Source organism: Myodes glareolus, chromosome 2 (genome assembly GCF_982192425.1).
Source record: "Myodes glareolus chromosome 2, mMyoGla1.1, whole genome shotgun sequence".
In the NCBI taxonomy this organism is placed as follows: domain Eukaryota; kingdom Metazoa; phylum Chordata; class Mammalia; order Rodentia; family Cricetidae; genus Myodes; species Myodes glareolus.
The window spans coordinates 49,078,666-49,102,596 of NC_142027.1; the positions used below are offsets into that span (position 1 = coordinate 49,078,666).

The window sequence follows — 23,931 nt, forward strand, 5'->3', positions numbered from 1 at the left end:
AGCAGTGTCAGGAGGAGTATGGGTAGCCAGAGGCTCTGACAGAAACATTGTGTGGGCAGCAGGGTGCTCTGCTGACCAAGCTATGCCAGGGCAGATACAGCAGCTGGTGAGCTGCTGGAGCCAGAGACAGCAGCAGGTAGAGACCTCGAGCCAGAGTCCCTGAGTTCATGATTATTCCTCCTCGCTGGTGGGTCAGCACATTTCCTGCCCCGTCCACTGCAGTGACATGCTGACTTCTGCAGTGTCAATTTGCCATCCCTTGTCCTCAGCAACATATATATGAATGCTGCTCCACTCCCTATTCACATCTCCAGAGGGGTCAAAATAACTGAATGGCAGTGCAAGAAGACGTTGTGTTTAAAATATTTCTCCCTGAGCCTGTGGAAGCATTTCTCTTTCATTTGTTCTTGGTCTGCACACATGCCAGTATTCTGCCAGAGACTACTTTAGTGTGTATATATTTAGTGTGAATAATTCCTTTTAGGTATTTTTCTTCATGCCTGAACTAAGTGGTACATTTCACATCTTTATAAATGCGTGAATATAGTGGCACAATGTGCATGAACTGGGATTCAGCTCCTTAGTCTAACAGGAGAGAGCAGTGTTTATGTCATAAATGAAGACAAATTTCTTCGGATACCACGAGAAGTTTTGTAGTCCACATAGGGACCAGCTCAGTGTTCTTGCTCTGGTAACTGAGTTTTACCCCCAGGATGATGGCTGTCCCTTGTCTCGGTGCTTCCCTTAAGTTTCCATTAGCAGAATGGATAAGGAGGAAAAAATAAGGGCAATGGTTTGAGTGTGATTAATTCTTCCTGAGGGAGGCGTACGTCGAGTGCTTGCTTCACATGCTTCTCACTTAAGGACAGTCTCATTAAGTTCCCATGGTTCCCTACGGCACAGCAATTATGAAATCAGTGAAACAAAGTTATATACAAGCTGAGTTTGAGATTTCAATGTGAGCCTAATGTTTCCAGAGGCCAGTTTCTAAATCGACATGTTCTTTATTTATATAGACAAAAATGTCAGGATCTACAGCTTGTGATGTGGAGGTGAAGAAACACCTAATCTCTTCCTCTTCACACTGCAAAGCGCTTCTCCTGACACTGTTCTGTTCTTTCACGGTAGAAAAAAATATCCTTCTTTCCTCTCTCACTCCCACGACCCCTAAACCCCATCGGTCTGGGTCCACTCTTTCCTAGACTAGAAATATCTTTGAAATGTTGAGATTCTCAACTAACATTCCAGGTGAGTGGCTTGTTTTCATGTTAAAGGGAAGTTCTATTGGATTACTAAGGTATCAAGATTATTGATTGAACATAAATGGCTAAAAATATAAAGACATCTACACTGGCCTATTATGCACCAATGTGCAGGGGTGTTTCGTTCATTTAACTTTTCACTAGATTTTAAAAGCTACCCAAGTCGTCCATGGCTACAGCGAATCTTCACAGTGACAGCCGTCCCTTATATTACAGAAAACATTCTAAGCTGTTATTTTGGGAGTTTGGTGTTGAAGGCACATCACTTTTTGATGGTAGTTAAGACATAGGATGCTCCTTCACTAGAGTCATACAGATACCTCATAATAAAACACCCTATTGTTGAGCTGTAACTCCAACAGTATAAAACAATAGACAGTGACTCGTTCAATGACTCTCTGTCTCCACAAAAGGAAGCGAATGCACATCTGGATGGCTTTTTATGCTTTATTTTTTTTTAAAAAAAAAATAGGCATCAAAAGAGCTGAGTTCCAGGAAGACTTGTGTGATATTCATAATAAAACATAATCTGAGTTAACAAATTGTTTTGATATAAACACAATTGCTTGCCATTCCAGCTTTTATCTTCCTGGTGCTTCCTTGTGAAACAGTATTCATATAGTTTTTTCTTGAGATATACAGAAGAGTCAACCAATAGAAAAGCAAAGCCCAGAGTTAAGGACCATGCATAAAGCCCCAGCCTGTTCTTCTAGGGTCCACAGTACAATCTGTCACTAAACTCTTCCTCTCAGCTGCTGAACTGTTTTGACCTTGAGCATCCAAATCCAAGGTAGAAACTAAGCCCCAAGATGCCTGTGCTTTCCTGTTTTTGAAAACCAATAGTGTAAAATTTTCTTTCTTTATTTTTGTCTTGTTTTGCTTTGCTTCTATTCGGTGTCTGCATCGCTTTGCAGTTCACTCTTAGGAGAGTCCTTAAATCCGATTGTAAACTTTAAAACATTAGTAGGAACAAGAGTGGGAAGAGTGAGGATAAAAAAAAAAATCAGGAATGAGAAAGCATCTAAGAGCAGATAAGCCAAAAGGATAGAATGAAGAAACAAGACTAACTAATGAGGCGTGATAAGCCTAAAATGGTGAGAAGGGGTGGGGCTAAGATGGCAATCACAAGCTGAGAAGCAATTGTAAAAGGCAACGGAGGGAAGTAGCAAGGTTTAGGAATAGAAACCCTCTTGTGAAAATCAGGGCAGAGTGCATTGGTCCAGCTGTGAACAGTGTGATGGGAAAATATTAAGCTAAATCACTTAAACACTCTGAATAATAATAGCAATAATAAAATAAAATAAAATGCAGTAGAGAGGCTATATATGGGACAGTGGTCTCCAACTGCTGCATAAATGCTGAAAGCAGCTCAGCCATTTATTTTCAAAGCTGGAAACTAAATAGCAAATATGCAGTGAAGGTTTAAATCATTTTTTTCTACTTGGCACTTGTATAACTAAGGCCCAACTGTTCTCTGAATATTATTGACCTGTTATATCTTAATACACTGAGGAGGCTTTCATATTTAACGAGCAACTTTCAGCTAATCTAGAGGGTACACTGTGTAAGACACCTGGGACTTTTCTCAATGGCCAGATTTATGAGAGACCTGAAGACCAGGAAACACCAACTTCTCCTTACTGATCTTACAGTTAGAGGTGGAAGGCAGAACAAACATGAAAGTGCTTATTTCTCAATGGTTTGGTATGGACTGATTTTCATTTGACTTTTATCCTTATTTAAATGAACTTCTAGAAAGAATGGTGTGAGAAAGAACACTAATTGAGTTCTGCTATACAGTTAGGAGTTGAGGAGGAGTGAACCCTGACACATTATTCTACCTTGTTGAAAGAGCCTCGGGGAGAATTTAGAGTCAAACCAAGAATATTAATGAGAAGTGTGGAAGGTGCTCTAGAACCTAAATTCCACCAGTATCTTTAACTGATAGGAAGACCAGGTACGGGACCACGCAAGTGAGAAACTTACATACCGAGCCCCCAGTGCTCAAAGGAGAATACTTGCTATTATTTAACTGGATGTATCATCAAAGTTTGACTGGTGAATCAAATTTCAGAGGAGACTGGGTTATAGCGAGGAGTAGGATTAAGAGACGGACTAAAGATAAAACATTATCATTTCAAGAAACGTTTTACTGGGGAGTCTTCTTCCTCTGGCATGGATGTATGTAAATAAAACCCAGGAGAGAAAAGGTGAGCTAGTGCTTCCCAAAATAAGTTTGCTAGGTGCTTGGATAAATAAAGCTGATAAAAGTTATGGGATAAGGGAGAGGAGACAGATGGTAGCTGCCATAGTTCCACCTATCAGGAGCCAGAGACAAGAACAGGACCAAGAAAGATTTTATAACTTATATAATCTGTTTGGCTCCCTTTTCCTGAAAAGATAACATCTCAGTGTTGGATTTTCTAGCAGAGGAAAGGACCCTATATAGACAGTTACTACCTCTATGCTGGCTCCTTATTCTTGCTTTAAAAAAAGGGGGGGAGTTATATTTATAATTTCATTGATATTTGTCTTTGATATCTAGCAGGAAGAACAAATAGATACCACATGGGAGATAAAATTCTATAGGCATGGAAATTCCTGTTCTGTAATTGTTTGAGCAATCAGCCTTGAGAATTGTGTGTATTTAAACACTCCATGATGTTTACCATTCTTCCCCTTTAGAGCGTGTTTTACCCACAGTCCCCCACCCCATTCAAGGTCAGTATGATTTTTATCACTGTAGTTCTGTTCCTGGGTCATTCTCCAACATGTAATATGCAAAAAAAGGCAAAAGAGGAAGCCACATACTCAAAATCCACATTTATTAGAAGTTATCATTTCCCCTTAAATGCTGCAAAACAAGACAATCTGTGGAGAGTAACAGATGTGTCCCTGACTTAACTTCAAGTCAGACAGAGAGGGAATAATGCATTTCGATCTGTATGTATTACAGGTCTCTAAGAGCTTCCATACTGGGAACATAGCTGCCTGTGTGCTGGCTGTAACTCTTTGACCTACAAAAAGAATGCCCATTAAAGATCCTACTGGCCACCCCAAAACACAAATGTTTAAAGACTCTGAACCTACAGTTATTGGAGTTGCTTGTAAAATGTATTTTCCCAAAGACTAAACACAACACAATTACATGAACACTGCTTTTTCCTAAACTCTTGAACACCTTGCATGTTTTACCATTTAAACACACATGCTTTAGAAAACACGAATAACAATTTATAAAATAACCACTCTGTATTCTTCTCACAAAACTTTCTACATATTCAAATTCAATTTTTGCCTCCTACATCACATTTAGATGCAAAGTCACAGCCACAACTTTCTAGCTTAAGGGTATTTAAAGGCAAATTGGCAAATAAAATTAAAATAATACAAAAGAATTGAAGTGAAACCAACCTACCATTGAAATTAAATCCCAGAAAAGTGATTTTCAAATAACACTCAAAGTCGTGAGAGAAAAAAAAAAAAAAAAAAAGGAAACTAGGCCATGCAGGACCTAGTGTGGAAAAAAATAAATCCAATTAAATAAGATTATCATACACACTATAAGGAAAATGTGCTCAGAATTATAGGAAGAAAGCTGCTGTTTCATAAATTTGAAGATGGATCGTGTTTCATTAACTTGTCCAAACTGAAATTCAGAGCAGGAGATCTTCAGATTGTCAATAATGTAATGTTGTGCATATGTATGCCTTCACATATATGCAAGCTTGCTTTAATTGTATTTACAATGAGTAGTAGAAGGTTTCTAGAGTGGACAAGACAGCTTAATAAATTTTAAGAGCAGTCTAGACTATTTTAGAATACAACTTAAAACTCTGTTGAATAGGAAAACTTCCCTTAAGCATTAATGAAAGCTGTTCCTTACCCTGGCCACTAAAAATAAAACTGTTAGAGTGTGCCTGCTTTTCAGACTTGACAGGAAGTGTAGCATTTGTAGAAAATATTCCGTCTTGAATTCCTGACATGCCACACTTATTTTAAGACATTAAGCTTCTAGTGTTGCCACAGAGATTGACACCATTTTATCTTGTTGGCATCTTGCAAACACATCTTGATAAGGAACCAAACACACACCCATAAACATACACACACACACACACACACACACACACACACACACATACACACACACACACTTGCCTCCGTGGATCACATTTGTGAAGAGGTCATGCCCTGTCCAAGATGAGCTCTGCATAGTATCAGGATGACTCCGAATGTCTCTGTGACAGCGGCTCTGCAGGCACAAACTTAAATATCTATCTGATCATGCGTTGTGGCTGAACAAAGGGATGCCAGACACTGTTCACAGCGGACAGCTGCCAGACATTGAAGAGCAGTCTCATCGAGGGACTGATTGTGTTGAATGCTGTGGAACTTTGCTTCCCAAATACTGAATTCTTGATTGGAGAATGACCCTCGCTTGATTTTGCGTTGTATGTAGACTGTAGTTAGTTTTCTTAGATAGTTTTTAGAAAATGTAGTTCATCTTTTACTAATACGTTTGGCTTCTGCTAGTAGGGATTGAAAAGCTGTTCATGGAGACATGGGAGAGCTGGTGGGAGAGTTCCCTGGAGAATGCCCGGTTCTCTTAAATGCCCTGTCCTTTGCAAGGGCACCACCTTCCTAGGAACCCAATCACTTAGTCCTTCTCTTTCCAATCAAGAAGGCCTTCCATGTGAAATGCACCTTCCTGTGTAAAGAAAAGACAATGACAGAATGCCTAAGCCTTTAGAGTGACAATCAGTCTTCAAACACCTATAACAGCATACCTTACTGTGGCCACCACTATTGTGTATGATTCCACTATTTCATTAACTATTACACATTGTCATCGTCTATTTGGGATCTTAGCTTCCATCCCCAAAGTGTTAACCATGTCTTGTGTTTGTTGTTTGAAGCAAATGTCCTGAAGGATGTTAGACCAATTGATTTCCTCATGGTGACTTGAAAGTCACAAAAAAGGCTGCTCACTGTCTGCCCTCTTCAGTAGAAAGGAGGACTTCACCCCCTAACCATAATGCTTTTCATTACAATGCCTTCTTCTTTACTGCCTCCCATTAGAGGGTCACCCCTCTCATCCTCTCATGTCCCAACGACCAGTAGCCCTCAGGGAATGAATTGCCCTGTCTGCAGTGATACCACAATACTGGGTGACACCAAAGGTAAAATATATTGCCTGTGGCCAAATAGAAATTTTCCAATGCAGTTACCTCTGGGTCAAACATGAACCAAAACAGCAAAAGCAGGGTGCTTTCCTGTTCCCTAATTAATATATCTATACATTAATAGAATATCAATTATTAATGATATATATGGAGAATAAATGGTGTTCCTTTCTTGATTTGTTTCTGATAGTTGGATTTCCCCATTAATTTTAATTTAGATTTATTCATTCTGAAATTAGTCCTGAATTGCATATATTTGCATAAATACCTCAACTATAGCACTGCAGAAAATCCAGTGAATTATAAAATGAGGGAAGAGTCAGCTCCAAATATCTGAGATAATTTTCTCACTTTGTTTGACTCGAGCCATTTCCAGGGGTTTCTGTGAGCCTGGGCAGTGGTGGTGTCTCCCATCAGCCGACTTGGGCTTAACCTTTTATCTTATTGGAAGATGCCCTGGCATTGAGAAGGAGGATGGGTTCAGTCTGGGGCAAGGAAACGAGCATTAGAAAGTTAAAATCGAGTTTAAGACAGGAGGACAAGGACAAGCATCATTCTTTTGTCTTTACAGCTTCTAAGCAAAATTTCCCCTGAGCGTGTGTCTCTCGGGACTTTATCAGCCCACCCTTCTCCAATCACTGCCTATTTTTTTTTAAAAGAACAGGAATGAATGTGTCTTATTTGTTTGTCTCTCATCTGATTATTTATCCCAAGTGAACAGCCTTTCCAATCACTAACCCCATGTGGCAAGTAGATCTGGGAACTGTTGAGACTGTCTTCCAGGTTCAGGCATTGCGCTGGGTTTGTTCACAGCTGCTTGCCATTCAGTCCCTGTTTTTCCATTGATAAAAACATATTGCACATGGCTGGGTTTGCATGATTAATGTAGCTAGCTAAAAGTTCACTCTGAAAACAAAACAAATTCCCCAAAACTAAAGTTTAAAAAAAAAATGTACAATCGAATCTGCGAACAATCGAGGTTTACATGAATTTGAAGTTACCCTGCTTTGTTTTCTCCCCAAAGGAGACTGGTGTCCTTAGGAACAAATCTGGGAGCCCAACAGCTAGGCTCCACCTCCAGTACAGAAAGAGGCGCATCTGCCCCTACTGGACGCTTCTGTGCATGGGTTCTTTAAATCGGGTTCCAAGAGAATGGAAGGGAAAATAGGAGGGGAAAAAATCTGCATATATCTCATGCGGCAGAGATGGCTGGATAACCCTCACATTTTCATTTATTTTCTGAATATATCATGCTGGAAATCAAGGAGAAGATGTCCCTATCAACTTTTAAATCTAACACATTCATCTGGTGCAGCACTGGTAATATAAAGAATAGCAATAATATCTAACGTACTTAGTGTATTTCTCATTTACCAATTCATTCTAAGTTCTTTTGTATGGACTATCTTAACCAACCCCCATAATCATAACAAATTGATACTGACGTCTTCCCACACATTTTAATGCCCAAAGTATGCTCAAATCCACTCTACCTCATACTAAACCCAAGCCATATATAGATTTATATAATACATTACTAACCAACATTATATATGTATTCATAATGCTCATTAGATATGCACCTATCTAACATGTTGCAGTGATTCATCTAATTTGTTTTACACACTACAATACATACATACATGTCACTCTATTATCCATACATTTTTTTTGGAAAGTCATATTTGTATGCTTGACTAACACAGAGATTTGCATGAAAGCATTTAAAAACACAGGAAAAGGGCTGTCTGGCATCACTACATCTAATTTCACACATTTACTCAGACTGATTTGCACAAACACCTCTATTAATTATGGGTAATTACTAGCATTGTTCTCTGTAATTCAGTTTTTCCAACTGTGAAATGGGAAAGAAATTGTATTTTTCATGCCCACAGGCTCAAAGTGGTAGTTTAAATACTATATGAAGAAGGATGCTAGAAAGAAAGCATTTTGAATTTCAAATAATCATATTCAGATGCACATCTTTCCTGTGGTTTTTGAGACCACTATCCTGAGAGGTATGTTCATGCCACGTGAACATGAGCATCAGATAAACATGACCTGTGTGGGGCTCCCTTGTAGTTTGATTATTGTGAATCCCAAGCGTAGTTAACGTGCCCACCCTGCTAAGAAGTTTAAGATAAAAGCTACTTCAAGGCCAAGTGAAAAACAGAAAGATTTTGTCTTAGGTTTTACCCATACCAGAATAAAATTCTTGAAGAGGATCCTCAAAATGTTACCCTTCTCTTCTGTGTGGCACACTTACTTCTCAGTGACGACCACACTACCACATCATAGTATCCCAAAGTCAACAAGACAAAGGACATTCCATTTGTCTGAGCCAAAGATATAAGTGGAGTGTGTCTAGGGAGTTTTAAGTTTTGAAACACGTCTATCCCTGCCTATTGGCTGAAAGAAATAAGGTTCTTATTTCTTCTGAGAAGACTCACGCAGCGTGACATAACACACTCACAGAACTACCACTGGCTGCAGTTGAAATCTGAATTCAAATTTATGCCCTAGCAATGGGGAAGCATGCATGGGCAGCCCATATATGACGGCTCTGTTGAACTTGTCCGTATTGGGTTTCATGGCTGCGGTTAACACACAAAAGAACAATTAAGGTACAATCTGCACACCTTCTTCGCTGGTCTCTTCGGATAGGTAGCAACAGTCTTCCGATTTTCCTCACTTGTGAGTGACAATTGCAGCCGTGCCGTTACGTCACGTGGCATCAGTAAGTCACTGAATGCCACGGAATGGTGAGGTCTTACTCCCGTGTCCATTTCTTCTCTCTGCCTTTCTCCTCTTTGCTTCATTTGTTTACTGAACAAGTCTTGCTAAAGTCTGCTAGCACGAATCTCTATGAGATGTACCCACCACCTTACTGAAACGTCCACCAGCATCTTCACAGTGTTATTTCTCTCTGGATTTACATTTGGCTTCAAGCTAAATGGTTAAAGGCCCGACAACACGATTTCCAGGAAGGGAAATTCTGAGTACTAGGAGTTTTTCTTTCCTATTTTCTTATTCCTCTCGTTTGGATCTGCGGACCCCAGTCAGCCTTCCTGGTCTCATCCCTTTGCTTATGCCTTGCTGCGCTATTTTGATTTCCAGAACCAGCTGGGATTTGAAAATGATTTTTTTTTTTGAAAATCCAAGCTTCCACTAAATTTTAATTTGTTGGAAATATTACTCTTGCATGAGCTTTATGGAAAAAAAAGAATCTTTCAAAGTAACAATTACATTTGGGGATTAAGTTTAAGTAATTGGCAGTCTTGTCTTTTTAATTAAAAGGAACAAAGCCTCCTACGAAGAGCTCAATGAGATTTGCAGTGGAAAATGTTGGCATACACAGAATGAGAAGACTGGGGTCCTGGATGGACAGAAAAGGCTGGCATGGGCTCCTCTGGTCTGCTGAGTGTACCCCAGCAGGGCTTGCGTTAGTGTTCCCCACATGCTAATCAGCATGAAAGTGCTGTGAGCGGCATTGCAGGCAGAGCTGGAGTAGACCCTTTCTTTAGGAGCTTCTCTCTGGGTTCTTGGACACAGTGTGGAGGTAGAGTCCTTAGAGAAAGCGCTGAGAGGTGAAAGGGGAGGGAGAAGAATGAGCAAGTGGCTCAGTAATAGAGAGCTCGTCTGGCGTGCGATGGGTCTTTGGTTTAATCCTCAGCATCCCTCTACCCAGACAGGAAATATGTACACATACTCTTCCAAGTACTAAGGTATCAGTGTGTTCCCAGACCTTGATGAAGCGTCATACCATAGTCTCCTGAATATAGACCTTATTTTTAGTCTGTCCCTTGGTTCCCTCTCCCTCTGTCACCTGCCATTCTTATTCTCATATATGTATTTCTCGATTTCTACATTTTCTTCGGGTTCATCTTGCACTCACATATACATATTCTCTTGGACTCCCTTCAAACAAAAATAGAAGTTTGGAGAGTCGCAGCAGTCACCTCTCAACACTGGTCACTGTCGTGCAAACACCAGAGAGCCACTGTAGAATCTCTCTGAAGGAAACAGCAATTTCTAAAGAGGCAGGATACAAATTAACCTTAGTAACAACTTCTTTACACAGTTCCTCTTTCCTCACGATGCTCTTTCATCATCCGAAGTTATTTGTAGGTATTAAATTAAACGAGCACTTTGATGGAAGAAACGAAAGGTAAAGCACGCCCCTTACATCTCCCCTCACACACCGCTGTGAGGAAACACGCCTGCCAAGTCAGAGCGCAGCATGAATTAATGAGAATGGGATTCCAATTTAAGGTGTTCCTGTGTGCCAGATGTAGGAGGGGAGTCGGCCCACTACTCACTGGGACGCTGCTGAGAATTGTCAGCTTATAACCACCACGAATCGGGGGAGGAGGGACCTTCCAAGCATTTATCCAGCTTTCTAATTGGACATGGGGGAGTCAAGGCTGCCATAGTGACTACACCAATCTGCTTTTCACTAACACTAGAAAAACACCCATTCCACATGCCTGTAACATGTATGCACACTTGACACCTGCACGGCACCATCAATATGCTATCTTTACGATAATTCATAGGAAAGTTTCTTGCTCATTGGTCCTTCTTAGGGACCTTGCATTTCCAGCATGACTTCTGCCACTGCCCACCGGGGGCAGGCAGAGCATCCTTTCAGCAGGGATGGGAATGGGACAGGGGCGGGGCTACTCGAGGCAGATGAAGAGAGCAGTACCTAGGGTGTCCTTTCTAGCTATCCCAGATGCTCTACCTCACATAGCTCCAAATATCCCCAGCCATGTCATATGTTGAAAACTTGCTTGATCATTGGACAATGCTTTGGGGTTTGTTTGTTTGTTTGTTTGTTTGTTTGGTGAAATTACGTGTGTGGTTTGCCTTCTCATTGCTCGGAAGCAAGGAGTGATTGGAGAGCAGATACTAAGCAATAACTTGAACGTTGTTATTGATTCACAAGCTCCTGTAACTTGGGGAACTTTCAAATTATCTCCCCAGAGTTCCGAAACACAGGTAAGTGTGCCACCAAAGGCTTCGGAGGGCAAAAGAGAGAATGATTCCCTAGAGGCTCAACTCACCCATTCTGATCCTCTGGCTGTGGGTTTCTCTGTGCTCCCCACTTGCTCTGGCTTTCGCTTTGTAGTGTTCCTTTTAGAGTTCACATTTTCTCTTCCTTAAGCTGCCTACTCACTAGGAACACAAGAAAGAGCATTCCTTGATAACTGTCAATCAAACACACTTTTGGCTCAAACTAAGTTAATTTGGCCTTCAATAACGTTATGAAGACACCATTGATTTACTCAAAGAAATGTTATCCTAGAATGTGTTCTGAGCTGGGCCTTTGGGAGGAGGTATGCACAGGAAGTCAAGCACAGTGTCTACACAAGGAAGGTGTACGGAGCACATGGTAAAGTCTGTGGTGTAGACGATTAGGTAACCAAGTCAGCTCTGTTAATTGCCATATTTGGGTGTGCGCAAGGTGCTGAGGAAAATAGAACTGGGCACCTTAGGTCAGTAGGTCAAGGATGCTTTCCCACGGAAGAGAAGCTGGACAGCAAAAAGGGGGAGAGGGATTTGAGAAGCAGAGTAACCCAGCACACACAAAAGTATAGAATCCAGAAAGAGCCTCACTGACAGGTAGTCAATATAAAGTCCATTTGGTTTTTAACTTCGGGTGAGGGAGGCATTTCCCTGAGTTTCTTACTTCTGTTCTTTTGCATTTGACTAGAAAGAAGACAAAGGGAAGGAAGGACGAAAGAAAGGAAGGAAAGAGAGAGGGAGGAAGGGAGAGAAGGAGGAAAGAAGAGGTGTAGAGAAGGAGGAGTTACAAAAGATACAGTAGACATTTTCTCTTTGTTATGAGAAAAATCACCTCAGGCTGAATGTTTGGCAAACATAGGTACTGTGTGCTCTATGGCAGTAGCATCGCCTGAGGTTCATTGTCTGGGGTACACTGGGTCTGCTTACCAGCTGAGCATCCAGAGGAATCTTGCAGCTTCTTGTAGAGTTCATGGTAGGGTCTGGCCTTTTCAGTTGTAGGAATGTCAGATTGCAAACCTTGTTTTTAGGAAGTTTGGGAGAAGTTTGGATGGATGTTGTACTTGTGGTCAACTGTGGCAAGAGTATACGGAAGGACTTGTAGACACAGAACCCTTGTGACTAAGGTTTTTCTGGCGATCAAGGAAGAAAACCACCAGAAGGCACCAGAGGCGGAACTTCCGTTACCAAGGCCTGCACTGTCATGTTTAACCACACAGATACAGGCATGGGGAGCACAGAGCACTCCAACATTTTTAAATCCCTAATCTTCTTATTTTCAGGAACTTTTAAACCTAGGAAGTCTCACGGATTTACTTATGCTCTCTGCATTCAAATTCCACAGGCCAGTTACTTATTCCTTTCACGGCACTCAAATGTTTTTGATTTTGAAACATACAAAAATGAAAAACTGACATTACATGGATTAAAAATTGCTTACATTGAATCCTTCAGGATTTTGAACCTAAAATGTATGTTTAAATGATTCTGGAATTCACAGTTTAGACCTTGGAAATAGAGACCTGGGGGTAAAACCAAAAAGAGGCAGAACAAGAGAAAAATAAAACCCTCTAGAGATACATCCAAACCTTTGCTTTTAATCCTTTTTTAGCAATTCAAATAGATGAAGGGGCAAAAATCATTAAAATATACAGAATATGTGTAGTCTAAAGCATAGATCTTAGATTCTATTTCTGCTTTAACAACTTAATAGAATCAGCAACTAAAGAGGGTTTGGGCTGGGTAGTTATAAAGCAGTTATCTGGCCTCTGCTACAGCAAGAGGCTAAGGACCAAGATGGTGCCCACAGGTGCCATTTGGGGCATTCTAGGGACAAGGCCAGAAACACTTGTTACCTCTTTAAAGGAAAAACTACCTGCCGGGCCAGAAGCTCCCACTGACAACTGTGTCAAGTGTGCTTGCTTTGTGAGCATTCTGATCTTACACATACCTTTTCTACATTACAGACCCCAGAGAACCCTTTATCACGTGTAAGCCTGTGGGCGTTCTGAAACACTTTAGTTCACTGATTATTAAAAATTAAACCTACCAGGGTAAATATGGAATCCTCAGAATTTGAAAAAGCAGCCTTGATTTTACTGAAGTCCTCTGTTCACACTGTGAGTGATAAATGAGACTTATTTCTATAACAATCCACGGGCCAGAGCCCAGAGCTGTCAGATACCTTACAGGAAGAGTCACCAGTACATCAAGCTTGTGGTCTGAGGTGTCCATAGGCCTATATAAGCCTCTTCTATTGCCTTTCCACTTCACACTGGGAAGCCACAGTCCTTAGAGAAATTAGACTTCAACCATGCTGGCTTCTCTTTTGTCTCATTTTGTGATACCTGCCAACTAAACTTGTAGGGGAGGGGTGCAGTCAGCTTAGAATATTGCCAACCAACTGCCAAGTAATCAGGAAAAAAAATGCTTTTAAATTTTTTCGTAGATTTAATTTTTTAGCATGTAGCATGTTTATAATGATATGAATTCCAGGAACACTTAAAATAGTAGAAATTAAAACCTGCTCCTTTCAAGTTCAAGGCAAAGGAGAAACTTTGTGGGGAAAGGAACACATTCTATAGCTTGTTTTAAGGGATGTTACATAGATACATACAATCATCAAAGCATTCCAAATACTTGAAATTATTATTTATCATAATTCCTGGATTTAAAAAGCAATGTGCATAATATAGACAAAATAATGCAGTTTTAAATGTATAATCCAGACTTGAACAGAGTACCTTGTTAGTGCTGAGCCCGTGACTCAAGTCAATCAGAACTTTTCTTAGGACTTTCCCTGTAGTTACCAGAGAAGGTTGTGGGCATCGGGATCCTGGGAGCCACTTTCTTTGCCATCTTTACTAGCATAAGGAAAGTCACTACCTGAGAACACATTGGACCATGCATCACGAAGGGCACCTTGCCCTGATTATTCCTTTGAGCCTGAAGCGTTGTCTTTTTCCTTCTGCTTGAAGTACTGGCAGCTGATGGCGCGCAACTGAAGGGCTCCTCATGCACTGCCCTCAGCCAGGCAGCTTGAGCCACTGACTAAAGGGAGAATGGGACTTATAAAGGCCTCCTTCCACCATACCAGACAACTCTAGGGGTTATCTGAGTTTAGAGTTCTTCACAAAGCTAGTCTCCTTTCTCTGCCCACTCCTACTTCTTCCCTTAGTAGCTACTTCTCACATGCTGATATTGAGAGTAGTTCCCGGGAAACTTCCTGTGTGTGCTGCCTCCGCCTTTGTGAATTCCTATGTATATCAAGCCCACCGATTTAGAGGCCTCGTTTGCTTGGTGTCTTCCATCCCTTAAGGCTCTTAAACTCCTTAATCCTCCTCTTCTGTGGGCTTCTCTGACCCCCCAGGGGAAGGGTTTGATGGAGACATTCCATTCAGGGCTGAGAGTTCTACGGTCTCTCACTCTCTGCAAGTTGTCTGTATTTGTTCCCATCTGCGGCAGGAGGAGGCTTCTCTGATGATGGCTGAGCAAGGCACTGCTCTATGAGTATAGCAGAATGTCCTTAGGAATCCTTTTATTATAGTATTTTCCTTTACTCTACGTCCCTGGGCTATCTAGTTTCAGGTTCTTGGTCACTCAAGCAGTGGTGGCTATGGGTTCTATCTCATTGAGTGGTCCTTATTTCACATCAGACATTGGTTGGCTACGACCATGGTGCCACCCTCGCACTAGTTTATCTTGTGGGCCGGGCACCCTTATAGATCAAAGGTTTTGTGGCTGGCTTGGTGCTTACGTTTCTCCTTTGTTAATTCACAGAGTACCTCCCTGTACCAAAGCTGTGAGCCCAAAGGGGTAAAGGCTAATGTAGGCGCCAGTGCAATTTCTCCACGTTACAAATTATGTGCGTGCTGTCTTCAGCAGCGGAGCCTTATCAGCAGTTTGTGCAAAGCAACTTAGGTTCTTCGCGACACCCTAGGTTGTTTGGAGGTTTCATGGGACCCCTCTGCCCAACAACTGGATAGACGCAAGACATTCCCAGGACTGAAAGTTTTATTTGTTGACAAGAGATATCCAGCTGGGGCTGTGTCCTCACTTATCTGACGATTTTATTAGATTGCCATATATATATATATATATATATATATATATATATATATATATATATATATATATATATTTTTTCTAGGAAACGTCTACTGCACTGTTTCCATACTACCCTGCAAATATCTTTAACACATGATTTGTTTTCTATAGTTTTCCATTTTTAAAATGAATACACTATCTCCTCTTGACTAGATTTTTTTAAAAATCTACAAAAAAGAAAATGAATGTCATATGCAATCTGTTTCCTCAGAGATGGCAACATTGATAGAATATAAATAAATATCTCATCTAAATATCTGCATTGTTCACATGCTCTAGAGTCTCCCCTACTTGGCTGGGAAACACCTGTCTTGCTCAGGGTTCGAGCAGAGGTAGGGTGAGAAGCAGCTCAGGCTGCCTAGCCTTTCCACTATAACACGTTCACAGTCTCTCCCCAGGCGGAGGCAGAAAGCTCGCCTTACCGAAGGCAACAGCTGCCCTCTTCAAGCCTATGTCCCCACACAACCTCAGACTGAGGGCAGAGCTCACTAGTGGGGCACCCATCTGGCCTGTGTGAGACGCAGGGCTGGATCCTCTGCAATAATGTAAGCAAACAAGGACAGTGACCGAAGATCCTCGAGGCTGAGGCTCAGGCCACCTCTACTTTGCCTTTCCCTCTCTTGCCTAGACCCAGAATGATTCCCCATGATTCCCAGAAACCAATATTCTAGAAATATTAGGCACTAAGATTTAAACAAATTGAATATCACACACGGAAGAAATCAGAAGCTCCAGCAATACAAATAGGAATCACAAGGCATATCTTTCTCTTTGACAAAAGGAAAAATAATCATACTTAGAGGTAGAAGCTGCTAATCCCTAAAGCCTCTGAGTAGAGCAGAGAAGCCCATGAGGAAGAAACTAATAACTTCCAAAGTGTGGCTTTCAAAATTGAATTAATAAAAATGTCCCTCTTTTAAGCCACTATAATAATAAAGGTTTTATTTTTCAAAACCTCGGCACACATGAAATGTCAAAGAACAAAACCCCACCAGTTTCTACAGAGGAGCCTTGCAAATGTTATTCTCTGAGACTTCAGTGACTGCAAGGGAAGGAGAGGAAAGGTTGGAGTCACCCTACCCCCACCCCCCATTCCCTCCACCGTCCACCACCTGACCACCTGACCACCTGACCACCCCGCCTTTTCCTTTTTCATGTCCCATATCAGTGATTTAAACCACATCTCTTCCATACAACATTCAAGCCACAGGAACTCTGGAACACAGAACTCCTATCCAATGTGGACACTCTACCCAGAAAATTATTAGCTCTGACCCAGAAAAAAAATTGTCACTAAGTGTATGAAGTCAGCTACAGATGTGTTAATTCTCAAGCCTGTAGCAAACGCGGCAGAACACTGGCCTCGCAGAAGGGGTTGTGTCGTCGATAAAGGCTGTTATTCCCTTATTCAGTATGTCTGCATTGGGTCATAAGTGAGATCCTTATGTTCAAACAAATGCCCTGGAACCACAGCAGCTGTACAAACTGTGTCAACTCCAGTCCTGCCCAGGACCCCTCCGTGTAAACATGGGGGAATCGAGGCTGGTGAGCTGAGGCCAGAGCTGTGGTTAAAAGTCAAGCTATGCAATGCTACTTCTGATCCTTAAAGTCTTGCTGCTTCATCCCGGCCTGCCGACCCCGACCCCCACCATGCAACTCCAAAGAAGCACAATGATGGCTTTTCTGTATCTGATAAGATACGAAAGTTCCCTTAGATAACACGAAAGTTCTCTAACTGAAACGAGTTTCCAGCGAAATATTTCCAAGTCCTCACTTTGGGAGAAGAGATGAGAGGCAGAAAGAAGAAAGGCCAGCGGAAGAGCGAGATCACAGAGTGAAAGGCCAGAGCCCTCTTGATAGGGCTCTTGAAATGACTTTCCTCCCTGCTCCGCCCTGGCTTAGAGCTTGAGGCACTGTGGTTCTGACTGCGATTTCTCCTAGCTAGATCCCTAGCTGGTCTGGTCCCTGAGGTCTTAAGCGAGTTCATTCACTAGCTCACGTGTTCACTGGGGTGGAGGTGTTTAGCAAACATGTCCGCACACTTAACTTGGCGCTTGAGAAATAGCATCTTGTGGATAAGGAAAGGACGATGTTTGTCCACGCCCAGAGAGAGACCCTCCAATGTTTTTGAAAATGCAGTTATTTTCTAATGCAGTTGCTTATAAAGCATCTGAAAGTCAAAAACGAAAGGCACGTTAACATAATCAGCATAAACAGAATTTTTCAAACACTCGCTTTTCTTACTGTTAAATTCTTTTCCTTCTGCCCCCTCCTCAGGGGTTAAAAAGTCAGCATTTTACAACACTGAGAATGTCTAGAACGTTCTCAATACTAGAATCCCCACACCACGAGTTTTGTCCGTACTCTTACGGCAGATGTGTTTGCTGATACTTCTAACCTGCACCTCTATGCTCGCTTATTTAACATATATTCTGGAGCAAGAACAATATGTAGGAAGAAATTTTCACGAAAGACGTTAAAGGCAGAGACTGTGGTTGTATTCTCACGAGTGTGTGTTCAGAGGATCTTTCCAGGTACCGTATCCCTGGCAATGCAGCACTGGTCAAGAACATAAGAACACTAGCGGAAAGAATGATTTCCAGGCGGTGTGGACCAGATTAAAAACTTGTCTGCTGTAATAGGAACGCCCCTTTTAAAGAGTGACATTTCACCGGAGCTCCAACAGGAGGGAAGCCGCACGTCATTTCTCTCACTGTTGCCACCTGGTGGACAGAAATAATGTCTTCCGACTGCACCAAGGAACATGTCCTAGTGTGACCACAAGATGGCAGCACATAACCAAGTTTTCAAACAACCTCAAAATCACCCAGTTTTCTTCCTCACAAAGAGACTGTCTGTTCCCCAACAGGGTGAGTAGGAGATAGTTCACAAAAATCACAAGTCTACTACTACATTTTCACAGAGAAAACTAGAAGTTAGCTTAAAGACCTTGACTATTTCACAAAGAAATCAACTCCTTGCCTGAATAGGAAGGAGTATCTGAAATATAACTGGACATTTGATTTGTCTTTTAAAAACACTTAAAACACTATTGCATACACATGCAAGTGTTTTGCATAGTTGCTTCATAAAGTAAATTATTTGGTGGTATTTCAATTTATTTCTTGAAACTCTTCCTCTTCATTTGAAGACTAGGAGAGAATTGTTCCCCCAACATTCTCTTTCAGAACACACAGCTTCTCACCCAAGCCTGCTATCAGTGACAGGTTCCTGCGAGCACATTACCAATTGTGTCCTAAAGAATGTGTTGCCTACTTAGCTCTGACCTCTTTGTGTTCCATGTGCCAGGGTCCCCTCCTGTTTTGATCACCATATTGGTAGCACACACACACCTCCACAGCTTTTTGATCAGGATATCTTCCTTTCACTACAAAAACTGCATTGGTAACCCTTGCGAGAAGGATTTCAGCACAAGATGGTAATGACCGCTCTTATTCAACTGTGTGCTGGGTGCAAGGATAGCACACTAAGTACTGATTTAATCCAGGGAATAGACCAGTGCGTGCCAACTTCATTAAACTCATGTAGAAAATGTAAGCTGGTACCCTGAATGGCTAAGAAACATTTCTTAGCTTCAGCAGAGTCATTGCCCTTCTCATCCGAACACTTGCTTAAACTTCTTCCCACAAAACCTGTGGACCCGATTTAAAGAGGAAAAGAAAAGGAAAACACATAAGTCCTCCCTTGAAGATGGTCCCCTCGAGGGCCTAGAACCCATTGGGGGATTGGCATCACAGCTGACTCCTAGGTGTACTCCATGCTTCTGTATAAACGTACAGCATGGTGCCTTTGTTGATTGAACTGTCTACAGATATAAAAGTGTCGGAGAGGCTCTGGTGTCCCTACTCATCCTCAGAAGTGTGCTCTGAACAGCACAAACCATCACAACACAAGAGAACATTCAGAGTGATTCCCTCTGGGACTGACCAGCTCAGGGAAACCACGTCACCTACAAACTTAGGGACAGGTTGGTTGGCATTAGCGTTGCTAGTGATGAGCCACAGCCGATCATTCATCAGCTCCCGAGCTTGGGATAACCATGCCCTTCTTTATAACTGTCTCATGATGCCAGGAAATGTTATTGCACTTGGGGACTTCCATGACTTCTTTGGGTAGACAGATGAAAAATCAAGAGAGGAGATCCGAAGGTTGTCCTGAACCTTCGGTGACTTTGCAGGCCTGGTTTCAAAGAGCTGAGCCTTAGGAGCTTGATTGGGCTCCCTGTTTATCTGGGGCAGAAGCATTTGGGGCACATGTTTATTTGTCTCGTGTTGCAGTGATTCTGGATCTTGGGTTTTGGAGCACTGTGCACTCAGAGTGAGGTGGCGGGCGTTAATCAAAGCATCAGACACTTTGGAAATTGAGTCCGAGATGAGCGTGGAAGGAAAAAACAAGACCAGTGACCTCAAAGAGACCAAGAAAGGCTCCTTTCTGAAAGTGACAATCCCATTCTGAAAGGTGATGGAGACACTACTGCAGACACCATAGTACCCCGGGGAGGAAGCGTGGTTCTAGGAACATGAAGAAGAGCCAGTGATGTGATGGATATTTATGAGACTAGACAGGCAGGGGTGGCAAGGAGAGCCACAGACAACAAGCTATGGATTGGGTCTTTATCCTCGAGGCCACAAAACCTAAGAATAATTAGAAGCAGGACTAGAAGATGACAGATGCTGTGTGTGCAAAAAGCTATCTGTGGCTGAAAGCATCCGCCATTTTACATTTTCTGCTAGCTTGTCTTACTGAGAGATGCAGGTCTGGATCCTGGTGGTTACAGAGGAAAAAATAAAAATCTGAATTTGACAGCCAGTGTGGGCTTTCATAACTAATCAATCATTTAGTCATTCCTGGACTAGGAAAGGGTACCCTATAGAAGTTATACACAGTTACTTCCAAAGGTACAAGAGTCTTTTGAATTATTTGACAAGGACACGTAAAAAGAAATCCAGATATTTAACCAACCTGATCTCGTTCAACCTTGACACTTACTATATACATGCAATGGATGTTTGCTGAAACTTTCTATGTCTCATGGTCTGCACTGAGAGCTAGACTCAAGGGCTAGTGGGCCATGCCCTGTGGAAGCCCTCGGAGGGCGCGTGTTTTAGCAAGTGAGTGATGTCATGCCGGGAGGGGCTGAGTGCTGCTCAGACTGAGCTCAGGAAAGGAACAGGTACTGGTTTTGGGAAAGTGTGGGGGCAGCCCTCCTTGTGTTGATGATTTTTCAACAGCCATGTGACTGGGGTGACTGAGCCAGCAGCAGAGACTTCTAGGAGAACGACTTTAGTCAAAGACACAGCAACTGTCAGGCTTGAGGTTGGAGTGGCCTTGAGGTTGGAGTAGCCTTGAGGCTGGAGTGGACTTGCCTGTTAGATATGGAGTGAGGGGCCAATCAATGTGCATGGGGGCAAAGTGGCAGGGTAGGGCCGGGGATCAGACACATTCTACGGATGCATGCAGTGCAGTCAAGACTGCACTCACACCCCATGCTGGAGTCCTTGACTTGCCTATATGCACAGAATGGAAGATCCACAGTTGCCACTCATTTTTGTGACTCTTAATTGCTCACTTAGTCTTAGAAAGGTTTCTTTCCGCTTGTCTATACCTCAGTCTCTGTCAGCCTTTCCTGCCGCTGTCCTGTCCCCAACCTGCCTTACTCTCAGCCTCCCTCCGTGAAGGGTGACAAACTACCACATTGTCGATTCTCAGTTGATAAAGATTTTTATTTGTTTTTGTTTTGCTAAATGTTTCTTTTTTAGAAATTGGTACCACCGTGCACTTCAAGCAAAAAGGTATGGCTCCGATTTATAAACACCTTCTAGACATTAGTTAAGATTCCACAGCAATATATTATGGTCTTATACACTTGAGTTTGCTTTAGCATTGTAATTTGTGATGAGAAATTTTAATAACGCAGTTGACAGCGTTTTTCCCAAACTGTGAACTTTCTTATTAACAAAGAACTGTCCATCTGACCCATGGCCCCTGGAGCGCTTTTGACAGTGACTAAATTTAAATCCCTGGGATAAACCAAGTTGCTCTGACCCCTCCTGTCCCCTCCCCCATCTGCTATGTGCGGCATCTTAAGTGTCCATGGCTAATCCCACAGACCCCATTTTGTAAATGGTCCTTACCGAGCGGCAGTACTCTCAGGATTTTACACTTGCTTGCTGACTGTTCAAGCAAAAGTATGGCTGGGCTGCCACACCTGCTTCAGACCTAACAGCTAAGTGGCAACTCGTGAGATGAGGCATGGGAGCCGTTCACATTTCCACCCTGCCTCAGTTCTCTCTCTCTCCATTCCTTAAAGTCTTACTGGGCTGTCGGTTCCCTAAAAGATGCTACGTCATGGTTTCTGGGTACTCCTGCCAGCCATGTGGCACATAAGCCACGTACTTATTATCTTTACAAAGACAGGGCAGACCTGTCAACGCTTTATTCAATGAACCCTATAAATGCAAGCAGCAACGACTTCCGACTTGTCCACCTTCTACCCCCACTAGATCAACCTCACGTTGTCTAGCTCCAGCCAAATGCAAAGGAAGCAGTGATGAGTCACGACGGCACATTCCTTCAAATCCTGGGGTAATCCATTGACTGTCAGTGGTCATTAGGAAAACCACATTCTTTCTGAGTCACGAAAGGAACGAGGTAACCCTGATCATCACCAATAGTAAAAACATATTCTTTGGAGATTTATGTCCTCCGGCATCCAAAAGCCAGAGAGGTTTTGTGGTTGCATAGACCAGTACCCTGTTGGTGGCTTGTCTTTGCAGGTCATCACTATCTAGCAGATAGAAAGTAGCCAAAAATATACTCTTCAGACAGGACTCATTGAGGCCAGAAGGCATAAAATATTAATGGCTTCTTTAGCCCTTTATCTTTTCCCAATATAATCACAAAATGACCATTAATTTGCCCAGCGAAGCACATGGAACCTCAGGACTTTGATTTGGATGATGAATAAGGTATAGTTTTTTATTCAAATATCGTTATAATAAGATACCAGTGTGACTGCAAGTAGTAACTAAATTTTTCATTATTGGTCTGCAGAAAGATCTTCATATTGTTTTCCGGTTTGGGGTTTGCTTTACTCTGGTCTTTCTTTGTGTGTGTGTGTGTGTGTCAGGGTCTAATGCATTCCAGGCTGCCCTTAAACTTGTATTACCTCATAATCCCCTTGCCCTCCTGCCTCCACTTCCCAAGTACTAGGCTAGAGCCATGCTCCAACACACCTGCTTTGAGGAGAAAGACTTGTTGCTCCTAGCTGTCTTATAGGACAGCTCCGGCTGACAAAAATCTCACTTTCTAGAGGGTAAAGACAGAAAGTAAACTCAGGAAGAGTCTGTGTTAAAGGTATAGTATTCAAGACCAGCACTGGTCTCTTTCCTCTCATCTGCTCCAGTCCTGGGGATTACAGGCTTCAGTCCCCAATTCAATCACGCCGAGGAAGCTGAACTAGCAGGAAATGGACAGAAGGTGGCGCCAGAGTCAATGTTATCGCACTGGCCTTCAACATGGCTTCCCAGGCCAGTGAAGTGCTTTGCCCAGGTCCTGTAGATCACACAGAACTTCCGTTTTGGAGATTCTACAGACTGTTGACCTCCGCTATTCAGCATCTTTATTTCATAAATTGCTTAGATTTTTGCTTTATTTTTAGTCGTTTCATCAGCCTTTGACAATTCCAAGGCAATTTTTTTCTCTTTTTGTATAATTGAAACACAAACTAACTCCGATTTCTTACTGGCTGTAATGGACAACCAGGGATGGCTGCTGACATGGTTAAAGATGAGTTGGAATAAATCCAGTCACAGTGGAAAAAAACAAAAGGCAGCCCCATTGGTCTGCAAATTATAAAGCCTTCCCAAAACAGACATTTGAAGAAAGGCAAAGCAATGAGTTCAGAATCCTACATCGGATCAGCAGCAGAGACTCTTGCCCAAAACTTCATCATATTCTCCCATTTTAGGATATTTAATAAGCTTCGCAGTAAATTACAGGTTTTGTCCTTTTATAAACATGGTCACAAGGTGAACTCTCGTATTTATCTTGGTATAGTCTCTCATCCCCTGCATGGCGACCTAGAGACTGACACTCGTGATTTATTATTTTGCTGCAGCTGAAGTTTGTCTCTTACTAGTAAATCTAAAAGCACCAAGTCATACAGGCTCAGTGGTTCAGTGGGTAAAGTCACCTGGTGCCGAGCCCAAGGACCCGAGTTTGGTCCCTGGGACCCACATCAGGGAAGGGGAGAATGGCTGCCCTTAGTCGTCCTCTGGCCACAGATATCCATGGCATGCAGGCATGCACCAACATATACATAAACA

General features: G+C 42.2%; 1 protein-coding gene across 4 annotated transcripts in view; it reads left to right on the forward strand.

The window, feature by feature from the left end:
• Lsamp (limbic system associated membrane protein) overlaps positions 1-23,931 on the forward strand; it is a 2,072,304-nt gene that overhangs the window by 2,037,509 nt on the left and 10,864 nt on the right. For 2 of the 4 annotated variants that reach the window (XM_087900115.1, XM_048422483.3), the window contains 2 exons: positions 3,948-3,983; positions 21,364-21,396. The exons of the other annotated variants lie outside the window; for them this stretch is intronic. In XM_087900115.1, coding sequence (XP_087756241.1) covers positions 3,948-3,983; positions 21,364-21,396 — 69 coding nt within the window. The remainder of the gene's footprint in view (positions 1-3,947; positions 3,984-21,363; positions 21,397-23,931) is intronic. 4 annotated transcript variants of the gene reach the window in all.